Consider the following 13,563-nt stretch of genomic DNA (forward strand, 5'->3'; position numbering starts at 1 on the left):
CACCTTGTAGATTAAAATAAAGGAAAAAGATAAAATTATATTAAAAGTTTTCACTATTATACTTAGGTATCTTTGATATGTATAGCAACAGATTTAGCACAAGTATTATGCAGTGTATATCTATATTTTATGAAATTACACAGGTAGTTATTATAAAATATAAAAACGGTCACACTATAAAGTTATATTAAATATACGTGTTTGCAAAAATTGTTTGTGTACAAATAATAAAACACACGACTGATACGTTTTAAAGACGAACAGAAAAATTACTTGATTGGTAATTTTCAAATATAGGTAGGCACCTATCTAAGGCATTAAGCCATATATAATATATATAGGCTGATTAATCGATTACATTGCGAGATTAACAGCAGCATAAAAATGTTAAGTCACAACTTGTTCACGAGAATCTTAATTTACATATTCATTTATTTACAGCCATTTCGATTAATTTTGCTCTCCATATGTGCATGCATTAAACAGTATACTATTATCATAGCTTATTCGCTATACTAAATAATATCAGTAAGAAGAATATATATATATTATATTATTTTATCACCTATCATCAGTTATCACTAACGAAATCTCGCTCGTATAGTTTTCTGTCTTAGTGTGGCACTCACGTGTGCACGGTTTTATATTATAATATGTATGGTACCTGCAGATACGTTTAAAACGAATCGATATTGGGCAAAAAATGTTAAACGTTTCGAGAAAAAACCGACATTTTTACTCATTTTTTTTTTTTCATATTACCTATATATTATTTTCAACGATGAGAATCAAAGCTATTATGGAAACGGTAAAGTCTTTTTTCTTTTACTGTGTTATTTTATTTTATTTTTTTTATGAGTGTAGTTGTTGTTGTTATTTTCCATTCTCTGGTCAGTCGCGTCCTTATCAATATCGATAGGTACCTATATTGGGAGATCGTCGCGCGAGTAAACGTGGCGTGTCGGTACGTGCCAACAGAGTACACGAACCGACCGTGAAAAATCGAACCTATCTCACACACACACGAGTCAATGTGACTTTTTTTGTGTTTTGTATTTTATCATTGTCCGCGTGCGCAGAGAAGACACACTGTATTTAGAACACGAAGATCATCGACAAAAAAGAATAATAATAATAATAATAATAATAATAATAATAATAATGAAAAAAAATCCGATATGTTTTATAGCCATGAACATATAATAACGTGCCATACCGAGGTAATTGGACCATTTTCGATCTATGAGACGTATTTTAATGGCTGCCGGAACCGACGACAATCTGCACCGCGAACTGCATCCCTACCGCACTGTGATGTTTAATATAATATTTGTGCGACAGTCGATAAGAAACACGCTTTTTGGTCCAACAATAAGTTGAGTTGAATATTATATTAATATTATATGATGTTGGTGTTATTTAGAGGCAACGTAGCAGAGGTAAAAAAGAATTGAAACGATCTTTGTGATTTACAGGTTCCGCCTATGGCTTATCCCCCAAAAAAAATCTTTATTATTATATGCAAGTGACTCAAATATTGCAAGTCTCGTAATTCAAGACGTCGATTAAATATTGATGTAGACTACTGTATATAAACTGGTATTACATTTGTCAAAAATTTAAAAAGGTGCCGAATATCTGTGTAATCCAGCGTTTCTTAAACTTTTTATCCTTAGAACCCCTATACTTTTTTTTAGCTTTTTTTAGAATTATTTACAAATAAATAATAATATTAAGTAGAAGTATAGATTATTGAATATAGAGTTAGCTGATAGATTATTCCATATGACTTATACATTATTATTTAATATACAAGTATTTTTTTTTTTTCATAATGGATACTTTAAAGTAATTTTCTTGAAATTTTTTTAAAAATTACTTAAGCTTCGTGGAACCCTAAAGTGATCTACGTGAAACCCTAGGGTTCCACGGAATACAGTTTAAGGAACACTGGTGTAGTCTATATATTATTCTACCTATGCCCAAATATTATTATTATATGTAAGTTCTACCCCGATTAAAGGCGCCACTCGCTTGCTGCAGTTTATAGGCTACAAAACTATGGCGCGTGCAAGATCGAAGTTATAATATTATAATGAGGTTAACGATCTGCCGAAAAAAAATTTCGAGAATAAATCTACACTACAACAACAGTGTAGTTTCAGGAGATTATAAATAAATAAATATATATATGTATATACTCTACCTATGCATATTATTATGTTGTACGCAAAACAATGTCCGACAACCCGGGCAAATTATAACAACACATGCGGCCGTGTAATTGTAATTATTTTATGATTCATAATATGATATGTATACACACACACACACACACGTGCACACCCACACACACACACATTGCGATTACAATGAAGAAGACAAAAATATATACAACATTCCGCCGTGGGAACATATTATACGGGAAGTATAATAACGATGCGGCCGCAACGGCGACGGGGCCACACATGAGTCGAAAGCCGCACACATATAATAATAATATCTATATAGATGATATAATAATTCACAGTGCAGTCTCATAGTAAACCTCGCGGGGAGCAATTAACATCCATGAAACTTGTGTGTGTGAAAACTTGCAGATAAAAGAATTAAACACTTTCAGTAATGATCTTCCCCTAATGTGTGCGCATGTACTTATACATGTTATACGTTATACAGCTAGGCATATAGGTATGTATATATATATATATGATTGTATACCTGAGTACTGTGGGTATATAACAGGTGCCTATGTACTTGTTATATATTATATTGTTGTGCGATGTATATATAGCGTGAACTCGAGCGAAACACAACACACACATAGACACATAAGACACACAAAATGTGTAAGCCGAGAATAATAATTACGCGTATTTCTGGTGGAAAAAAATACACTGCAGGTATACTGGCCGTATACGCGTCTACAATGACCGGCCGCGGTTTCACCTGTGCAGTGTGTACACACGTGAAAACAGTAATCACGTGTGAGAATTATGAGAAACTAAGTAAGATTTCGCTAGTTAACCATATTATACATATACGATACATAACAACACACACACACACATATACATAACTCGCGCATTTAGATCCTTGATGGCTATACATATAGGTACATAATATTGTTTCAAAAAAAAAAAAAATTTCGGCTTTCTTTCCTCTAGTTTTTAATTTGATGCATACATGTCAATTATAATATTTAGTTAGGTATAGGTACCTATGGGCGTGCGTGCTTTATTCAAATTGCACATTATCGTGCACTTTTATAACGAACAAAAAATATTATGTCTAATACTCACAAAACTGTGAATATTGTTATATACCTACCATAAGAATATTTTTATAAGACGGAAGAATATTTTAGTGAGAAAACTTTTAAGCGATTTTGTTTTTGTTTTTTGTTCTTAATGGCTATAATTCAATATCAACTCCTATAAGATGACATAAAAAATATACACATGCGATTAATCGTTTATATAGAATTATGAATTTCTCTTTTAATAAAAGAACAATGCCTCAATTAAACACTAATTAAAATCAGAAGACTAACGCAAAACTATTATATATACATTAATCAAGTAGGTACAATATTCAGTCACTAATTTCTATGTAAATTTATGAAATCTGTCTAAACAATAATATAGAATTATACCTTATAACACATCACATATCAGCTTGTTATAATATATGAGTATGAGAATAATATGGAAATATATTTTAACAGCTCATTAAATCTACAGACTTATATATCAGGAATTCAGTTTGTTAATTTGGCAATCAAAATAATCGTAAAAAACAATAACAATATAACTAGTTATTTTAAATTAATGTGAACTTTTTTATTTTTACTCAATTATAAATTTATAAAACTAATTGAGTATATAAATATTAAATGAAATATGATTTATATTTTATTAGTATTTAAAATATAAAACGAGTTTTATTCATACATCACTATAAAATTTTGATACTTAGTATTATTTAATAATCTTTATAAAAAAAAAAAAAAAAAATGGTAGAAGTTTTAAAAAAGTAGTATTAATTACTCAAATTTTATAATTTGTGATGAATAAACCATAGTATAATAACCCGCTAATACTTCGTAAACTGCTTATGTATAATATGTTTTACATTAGATAAAAGAAGTAATCTTAATGAGAGTATCTCAATTCGAAAAAAAAAACTGGATTATTTTAATTAAATTTTGTGTAATTATTACAGATACACAAGATATTCGATATTATTCATTATTGGAATAATATAGCAATAAATTGTATTTTACGTCATTATATTATGATATTATTATTTTGAAGACTCGTTACTCGTTAGTAATGATAGTGTGCCACCGTTTAAGTCTCCGGCGAACGGATAATACCTATAACGTGTTTTCCGCTTTAAATGGGAGCGCCTCTAACCACAACAATACTATTGCGCGGTTGTTTCCTCATGAATCAATCAATGAATATTACCTATATATAGTTTATAGTTAAACAACATATGTTTATTTTTCATATTTCTTTTAATCTGAGAAAAAACTGTATGTAACCGATACTACAATAAAATAACGTTGCGTCACGCCATGGTCAAGTACAAAGTATTCCGACAAAGATTCATCAAGGAAATTTCCTCTGTCGTCTCTCGTCAATAATACAGTTGCACCCATATGCGATAAAATATAATACGAGTATGAGTACACAGAAATATATGTACGTAATAAAATAGAGTAGATAAAATATAAAGTGTATATATGGAAATATTATAATGCAATACCTCATCTCTATTATTATTTATTAAGAATAAAAAACTGCAGGTGTAACTATATGAAAATATTTTTTTAAACGGTTTGCAGGCAGTGCAACTAGGGAATCGTTTAAAAAATCATTGCAATCGTATGCATGTACGTGTTGCATGTTATATTTAAAATTAATTTCATTGTTCTATATTATATCCACCCAACGTCGTCAGAATCAACATCGCATATCCCACAGTTAATTAATCACGGGGAATCCGCGTGTGTACAGCGCCATGACCGCGTACCCAAATAGGGGAACGATATAATATACACGATAAATACCTATATACGTATAACTTAATAGCTGTTGTGTTGTATTGAGGGTGATAATTTTTACATTATGATACACTGCGGCGAAACGCACTGAACCGCTTCGTCGATGACATCGCAAATGCGCGACCGATAATTATACGACTATAAGTATAATATTAAATGATGTACCTACCTATATAACCTATATACAATCCGACGTCTAATAAGCATCAACAACTTATCAGTGTTTTATTTTTTTTTCAATCCTATCATAAAATTCCATAACAAATACTAACTATTTAGTATACAGCATTGCAGGTTGTGAGTACCTATATATAGATTAACGTATTATTATATTATATATTACTTTATAATTATAATGTTTATGCGACTAATTTACCAACATTAATCTATACATTGGCACGACTCGATAAGCTCACGATGAACTTACGCGAAAATTGTATATGCTTATTATAATTATTATATGTATAGGTATGTGCGGCATCTGCAGGGAGAACATATGAGAGAACGTATCATTAATAGCCATTACATGAGAACAGATACAATAATATTACATTAATAAAATACAATAAATTATGCCCATAACATTAATTTTGCTTTGAATACCTAAGTTCATTAAAATATACTGATTGGTGTTTAAATGGAAAATAAGAAATTATATTAGATATTCGTGAAATTGCGTCTGCATTAAATTGAATTATTGATTATTAAATCTACCATAAAAATTTATAATAATATACCTTAATATTATGCCGGTAATGTAATATAGCTACCGGCATATGACTTAATAATTTTTACTTATTTGAGAAATTGTTATTTTAGTCTTAAGTAAATCAATATAATCATACTTATACCTACTGCTGCAGCTGGTAGTACCGGTGGTTATATTTTATTTGTTTTAATCATTGTGTATAGGTAATCCGCATCTATGAATATCTAATCTAAAATTTGCAAGATGAATTTTTAACAGTTGATAAAAAAAAAGCAATAATCAATATCGTTATTGGGATGTCATGTAGTAATAAGTGTACAACTTGCAGCTGTATATAGTTGGGATGCTCCCTAAAATGTCTTCGTGTACAGTATCTGCTCATTATATTATATTATATTATATCTATCATTTTCGTTATAATCGTGATGGTGCCTATAAACTTGAAATCGCAGCGCGGCGGCGATGATATTATAACAATGATGTCATATTAAAATGTAATATAGGATCTATTAATATATAGGCGGCACTCACGTCTGTGTCGTCCAAGAACGAGAAAACGTCCAGCTTGTCCATGCGCACCGTGCCCTGGAACGGGTAGATGAGCGTGCCTCTGGGCACGTTGACGTTAGTCATGACGGTGATCTCGGGCTCCGCGTGGTGTCTGTTGTTGTTGGACCGCTGTACGTTGGCCACTGGCACCGCCTGCAAGGACAGTTCTTTCGGTATGAGCACGCACGTTTCCATGACGTTGCGGACGGGCGGGCGGCGATCCGAAAACCGAAAACTTATGCCTCTGAGCGCGTGTCCCTGCACAGTTCGCGTGCGTCGCAAAATCGCACTGCAGCGTACAGGCGCGATTATTATAATATCCGGTCGACGCGCTTTGCGTACGGAGGCACGTGGAGAGGAATTTTCGGTCAATCGAACATTAATAATTGTCCCATGACGTTTCGTCTCGTTGTACCGAATATACCTCTATATATATACGTCTTTGCGCCAAACAATGTTTTTAATATTTGTCTATTATGTAATAATAATAATATACTTTTTTGTGGTCGGCCACAGCGAATGTACGTAGAGTGTTATAATAATATCGTATTTCATACAAAAATCAAATCAAATAAACCGAAAACAGAAACAACCGGCGAACGAAAACACGAAAACTAAACGACACGACCGTCTGCAGTGGTACTATACTGATGCGGCGGCGGCGGCGACGACTACTGGCAAACGCACGCGCACATATACACACGCGCGCAAACACATACACACTCACACACACACCACTACTACTGCTTCAACAACAACAACAACAACAACAACGGCTGCTACTGCAACAAGAACGACGGCGGCGACTGCAGGAGGAGGTTACGCGCGCGCGAGACGTCGGTGTCGACCGGCTATCGGACTACTGAAGAAGTGCAAGGCCGCGGCCGCGTCCAAGCAAGCAGCGAGCACGTGGGCATTACCCTCCCCCCCTCCCCCGGAGGGCAAGACGCCGGAGTTGTGGGCGCGGACACCGGCGGGCCAATGGACGTCCCCCGGACCGGTTGCCGGCGTCTCGGCCAATCGGAGCGCGCCGCGGTCGACTTCTCTCCCGCCGCCCGAGGAAGGTTTAATAATAACACCTGATAATAATAATAATAATAATGTATGATAATATACCCATGCAACATTTTTATGCTCTACAAAAACGAAATTATTATTATATTATATTGGTGGTAGGTATATAGGTAGGTATGTTTATAATATTATAATATTATTATGAATTACCCGTAGCCTGCAGTAGTGCGATAAAAAGTTTATACACACCTCGTGCGTGCATTCGCTCATTATCTTGGATGCGATCGCTTCCGGTCTTCCGCCGTTTATAATATTATTATTGGAAGCGCATAATATATGGACACAATAAGCAGTAGATATGTATACCTGCCTATATACATCGCAAATAGAATATACGTAAAACTTTTATGTAATACATTTTATATTTTATTGATATTATTTCAAACAGTAACAGTAATAATAAGCATTTAAGTATAAAAACATTTAACTAACCAATTCGATCATTTCTTTTTACACAGATTACCGTCACAACACAATGATATAAGAACTCGATGAATCAATTGCATGCAGAATCAAATGAATCAAAAAAAAGAAATCAATCAATATCATTATTATTTTCATATTATAGTCTAATTTTAGCCATATTATATATCCAATATAACAATATTAGTGTATATAATTTGGAAATATAATATATATGACAACAATTGAGTGATAACTTAGACATTGAGTGCCTAAGTCACTGTGTAGGTATGACGGATAATAGGTGTAAAAAGAAATTAAACAATTGGTTAATTTAATATTGTTTGTGTTCTTCAACGAATTCTCATTAATGATTTTGGCGATGTCCATAATCCTTCTTGTTCTCCAAGGAAATGGTCATAGCTGAAATTAAATAATATTATGTATTTATTGATGAAAAAGATAGAAATTAATAAATATCGTAAATAATCATAACCATAAAAATAATTTAGGGCCATAATGCTGATTTTTACCTTAGCCTCTGTTTTGTTGGTGCTGTAATGTATAAATTAATACCAATAATATAACTGATTATTTTATTAACATTTTATCTGAGCTTACATTATATGAAATATTTAAAGGAATGAAAAAAAGTATTAAAATATTAGTTGTTAATAGAAGTATGTTACAATATAAAAAATTACCTCGTGCAACAAAAGCTTTTTTATGTACCGTACTTACCGTATATTAACGGTTTAATTTTGCACTGGGCGCCAAATCTTATAACGGCACAGCCTGCAGGTTACATGCATTTATATCATTCACCAAACTATCTATTTTATCTATAATTAAATTGAATTGTGCATGCTAAATGCGCTGCTGTCTCGTAAAAATGAACTCGTTGGTATTTAGTAAATAATAATAATCCTTTTATTTCTGTGTAAATATAATATAATGGGTACAAAAATGAGGAATCGGGGACCGATGGCGTAGCGGTCTTCGAAACCTTGAACAAACATAGGAACAACGTGTTTCAATACATAATAAATACTAGCTTGTAGTATGTACATAAATTGGGTGGGGAACGAGATCTGATCACGTCGGGGCCGCTTATGAAAGTGGCATCCGTTCCGTGAGTCTCATTCGGATAAGTGTGACCTAAACAATATAGAGGTTGTCCTGAAAAGAACAATTTTGGTTCCACGAAGACTATATTATAGTCCTAATCGGCGTGGAGTATTCGTCGGTTGGTCATTGAGTCGACTTCAGGGTTGTGTGTCGCTGGTGTGCGACTGCAGGCGATCGTCGGGATTGGGCATCAGAAACGATAACGTGCAGCAAGCCTGTAATTAAGTGGATCGGTCGTAAAATGGCCGTCATATTATATGCCACTTGGTGACAATAATATGATAATGCAGTCGAGTCTCGATAACTTGAATTTCAAGGGACATAAAAATTAATTCGACTTATGTATTTTTCGAGTTACATAACTCGAATTTTTTTAAAAATACGAAAAAATTCGAGTTAGAAATTTTTTTTTTTTATTTTTTTTTATTAGAAGTATTATATGTATATTTATAAACTATAATTAAAATAAAAAAATTAAATTTTAAAACGCATTTCCTTATTTATTAATTAAAAATTTATTAAAAGATTACATTTTTCATCAGATCAGATTGATCTACTATAAGTTTCCAATCGGAACCTCCATCGTCGCTTTCTAAATGAGTATATTTGATTTCTTTTTCCTTAGTTGAAATTCCAGATTTAATAAAACAATTGTATTTTTCTCGACATTTTCCCATGCTTTATAACACATTCGCATAGTTTGTAACAAGTTTATCGAAAAAGATCTACCTTCATCGATATCAATATATCATTAACCATTTTGCGAATAACTTCTTTACGATATAATATTTTAAAGTTCTGTATTATACCTTGGTCCATTGGCTGAAGTTGTGAAGTCGTATTTGGTGGAAGAAATTCTACTTCGATAGAATTGAATTTCTTTTTTGTATTATGAGCAGTACAATTGTCAATTAAGATAGGAGTACTTTTTTCCCTTCTAAACTCATTTTTTTAATCAAAATTAGACAGCCATTTTTCAAACAATGCACTCGTCATCCACGCTTTTTTATTTGATTCATAATCTAATGGATATGTTTAAATACCTTTGAAACACCTAGGTTTTGCCGATTTTCCAATTAATATAGTGTTTTAATTTTATCTGTGCCAGTCATATTTGATCCTAAAAGAATTGTAACTCTTTCTTTACTGTTTTTTCCCCCTGCACAGTTCTCTCCTTTTAAAACAAATGTTTGACTCGGTAAACATTTATAAAATATACCTGTTTCGTCAACATTATAAACGTCATCGGGGGAATATTGATTTATAATTGGTAGGTATTTTACTAACCAGTCAGAACATATTGATTGGTCAACTGAAGCGTTTTCACCACATATTTTACGAAAAACGACGTTATTCCTAATTTTCCAGTTGCTTAACCAACCTTGACTAGCTTTAAATTGTTTATGGCCGAGTTTAGTAGCAAAAAATTCGGCCTTCTCCTTTAAAATTGGTCCATTTATTGGAATATTTAAATCTCTACATTGAATAAACCAATTGAGTAAACTAACCTCTACATCGGAATACTCACAAATCTTCATTCTTTTCATGGACCCTTTATTAGTTTCATATTTTTGTAAAATATCGTCTTTATTTTTCAGAATAGTTGAAAGTGTACTGGGTGGAATATTAAATTGCTTGGAAATTTCATTTTTTTGTTTACCACTTTTTGTCCCCTCACTTATAGGTAATGTTCACTTTTTCAGCAATTGTTAATGTAACCAATTTACGTTTAAGAGACATAACTACAAATTGTACACGCTACACAGCGAAGATATACGGCAACTGCCGATTATTTTACAGCACAACAGTTGTACATAGGATAATATTTCATTTGTACATTTGTGATTGTAAACCGGTTATTCTAACGATAAAATGTAAGAAATGACTTCGAGTTATCTATGCTCAACTATTTTTATATTTGACTTATCGCGACAAACATTGCATTGAGTGTATAGGAATTTCCTAGGGACAAAAAAAAAATTCGAGTTATCGAGGTTCGAGTTATCGAGACTCGACTGTATATAACAATCGGGATACGCTTAAGGTATGCCGCTGGTGGCACCTGATTGTACTATTATGTTTTGACAGTCGAGGGTTAGGATGAAGACTGATTTAAGTTTTGTAGCTGCACCGTTATATATAATGCATTTATGGGGAATTCCGGTGCCGGTTGGTTGCGAGTTTATTAAGAGTGACGAGAGAATGTCGCACTTTTGCAGTGGTGCGGGTTACTTGATTGGTACGTGCGTTTTTCCGCAGCCTCTTGTAACTTATTTCTTTACAAATCACCTTCGTCAGTCAAGTTTCCCTGACAAAAGTGTGAAATTAAATTGTCAACGTGTGGTTTCGTACAGTTGTTGGTCTTGAAAAAGACCTTTTTACGCGGTCGTGTGTATGTGCGCCGTTATAACTTTCATTTTCGCAAAAATGTCTCAATACCCAGATGGCAAGCATATTTTTGGCGTCCTTTTTTGAAGAACCTACATAAAAAAGCAACGATAAAAGTGATAAGTGATTATTGTTGTAACAATTTTAAATATTAATACTTTAATTTTTTTTTTTCTAGCATTTTTTCATTAGCTATTCGTAAATACTATGATAGCTCAACATTTACAATTCTATCGATGAAACAGAATACATTACAATTATGGTTTTAAACAAGATAACATAATAATCATATAGAAGAAAAATATACATAATAGCAGCGATACAGATAATATAGTTCTTAAAAATAAATAGTATACACATTAAGAGGACGTGATACCCGCATGTAGTGTTGTCTCCGTCTTACAAATGCGTAACATGGTACATTTTTCGCTCAGCAGAATACGTGTAGCTTCGTTAACTTAAAAATTAGAGTGAACTGACCTCTTATAAAATTTAAAGGTAAGACTATTATCTAGACAACCTCATATGCTTTTTATTTTATATCAAATTTAAAGCGAGTTATGAGTATTTTAAAATTGTAAATTTTTTGTGCATCTTAAAATACTCATAACTTCCTTTAAAATTTAAATATAATAAAAAGCATATAAGGTTGACTAGATAACAATCATACCTTTAAATTTTATAAGAGGTCAATTCACTCTAATTTTTAAGCAAACGGAGCTACACGTGTTCTGCTGAATGTAAAATTTACTATACATATAATGCACTTGTAAGACAGAGACAACACATGCGGGTATCACGTCCTCTTAATTAACATCAATATTGAATATTAGATAAATGTTATCGATTAAGGTCTGATGATTATAGACATAATGAATAAGTATATATGTATATGTATATAATAAATAGGGTACAGATTACATAATGGATTAATTTTGACGAAAGTAATTAAGGCGATTTAATGCTTTTAGTGGCGAGTGAGTTAACAACTGTATGAAGAAGAGTGATAAGTGGAGTGATTAACGAATTTAAACTTGAGATGAAAACTAATTTTAATACTATTATTAATCCAACCAATATTTGCCGTAAATAATCTTTTTTTTTTAATCTTAAATAGACATTTTTTTTTTGGGGGGGGGGGGGGTTAAGATAATCTCGACATTAATGATTTTTTTACAAAAATATTAAAATAAATTTAAAAAATGAAATAATTGTAGTTCTTATCCCTGTGAATCTTATTATAAAACGAGAATTTTGATATCCATTATTTCGTGAGATATCACAATAGGTAAATCCACGTGGGACACCCTGTAATATATACACATTAGACATATAATGCAAATATATATTGACAACAGACATACCTATTTTATGTTATTTCGATAAGGAGTCGTACCAATATTATCGATGAAATAATACATATAATATTTAGAATGTATTTACATTTTCTTAAATACATGGACCTGACTTAAACATATTATATGGCTCGACATTACTATAGTAACTATAGGTATATAGTAGGTATTATATATAGGTATATAAACTACAAATAAATAAGATTGTAGTTCTGATTGTTAAAATTATATGGAATCTTAAGGATTATATTATTATATATACATTTTTGGGCTTGGTAAGGCTTTTTTTTCTAACTGATTTTACTTAACGCTTTATTTATCACGGTAAAATGCAAATGGTAAAAATAAATAGGTAATAATAAAATCCATTGCAATATATACATAAATATTTCTATGGTTCCTCAATTTTCTTTTTATAGTAAAATTAATATTTAATAGCAGGCAGCAGCTAGGTAGTATGCTAAATTTGTTTTTATATTATACAGGTTATATAGGTACTTATCTATTTATTATAGTGATAAAAATTATTTTTTCAAACAAATAGGTTATAACTTATATTATAATATAGGCCTATTATTATATTTTTTATTAGCAATTCTAAAGCCTATAGTTTTATCGACAATTTTGATGAATCTAAAGCGAAACTAATAACGATTAGTTTTTGAATATTTAACTTTGTATAATATATTTGAAAATAATATTAGGCCCCTTTACAATATATAGCATATATAGGCTTATATTTATTGAAAGATATGTAGAGTATACGACAATTTGAAAATTATAGTAATTATTATAGGTATTTGTATCTCCAAGCTATTTTATAATTTGATAAAAAGAACCTATACTAAACTAAGTAATATCTTTATCCTTTACATTATATTATATGG

General features: G+C 31.6%; 1 protein-coding gene across 2 annotated transcripts in view; it reads right to left on the reverse strand.

The window, feature by feature from the left end:
- Nucleotides 1-7,181, reverse strand: part of LOC107165936 (uncharacterized) — a 104,317-nt gene extending 97,136 nt beyond the window's left edge. For both annotated transcript variants that reach the window (XM_015514375.2, XM_015514384.2), the window contains exon 1: nucleotides 6,312-7,181. In XM_015514375.2, the coding sequence (XP_015369861.1) occupies nucleotides 6,312-6,524 (213 nt within the window). In that variant the 5' untranslated portion in view covers nucleotides 6,525-7,181. The remainder of the gene's footprint in view (nucleotides 1-6,311) is intronic.
- Between the last annotated feature and the right edge of the window lie 6,382 nt (nucleotides 7,182-13,563).

This window comes from Diuraphis noxia, unplaced genomic scaffold (assembly GCF_037042655.1).
Source record: "Diuraphis noxia isolate RWA-SAM2 unplaced genomic scaffold, SU_Dnox_SAM2 contig0004, whole genome shotgun sequence".
Taxonomy (NCBI): Eukaryota; Metazoa; Arthropoda; class Insecta; order Hemiptera; family Aphididae; genus Diuraphis; species Diuraphis noxia.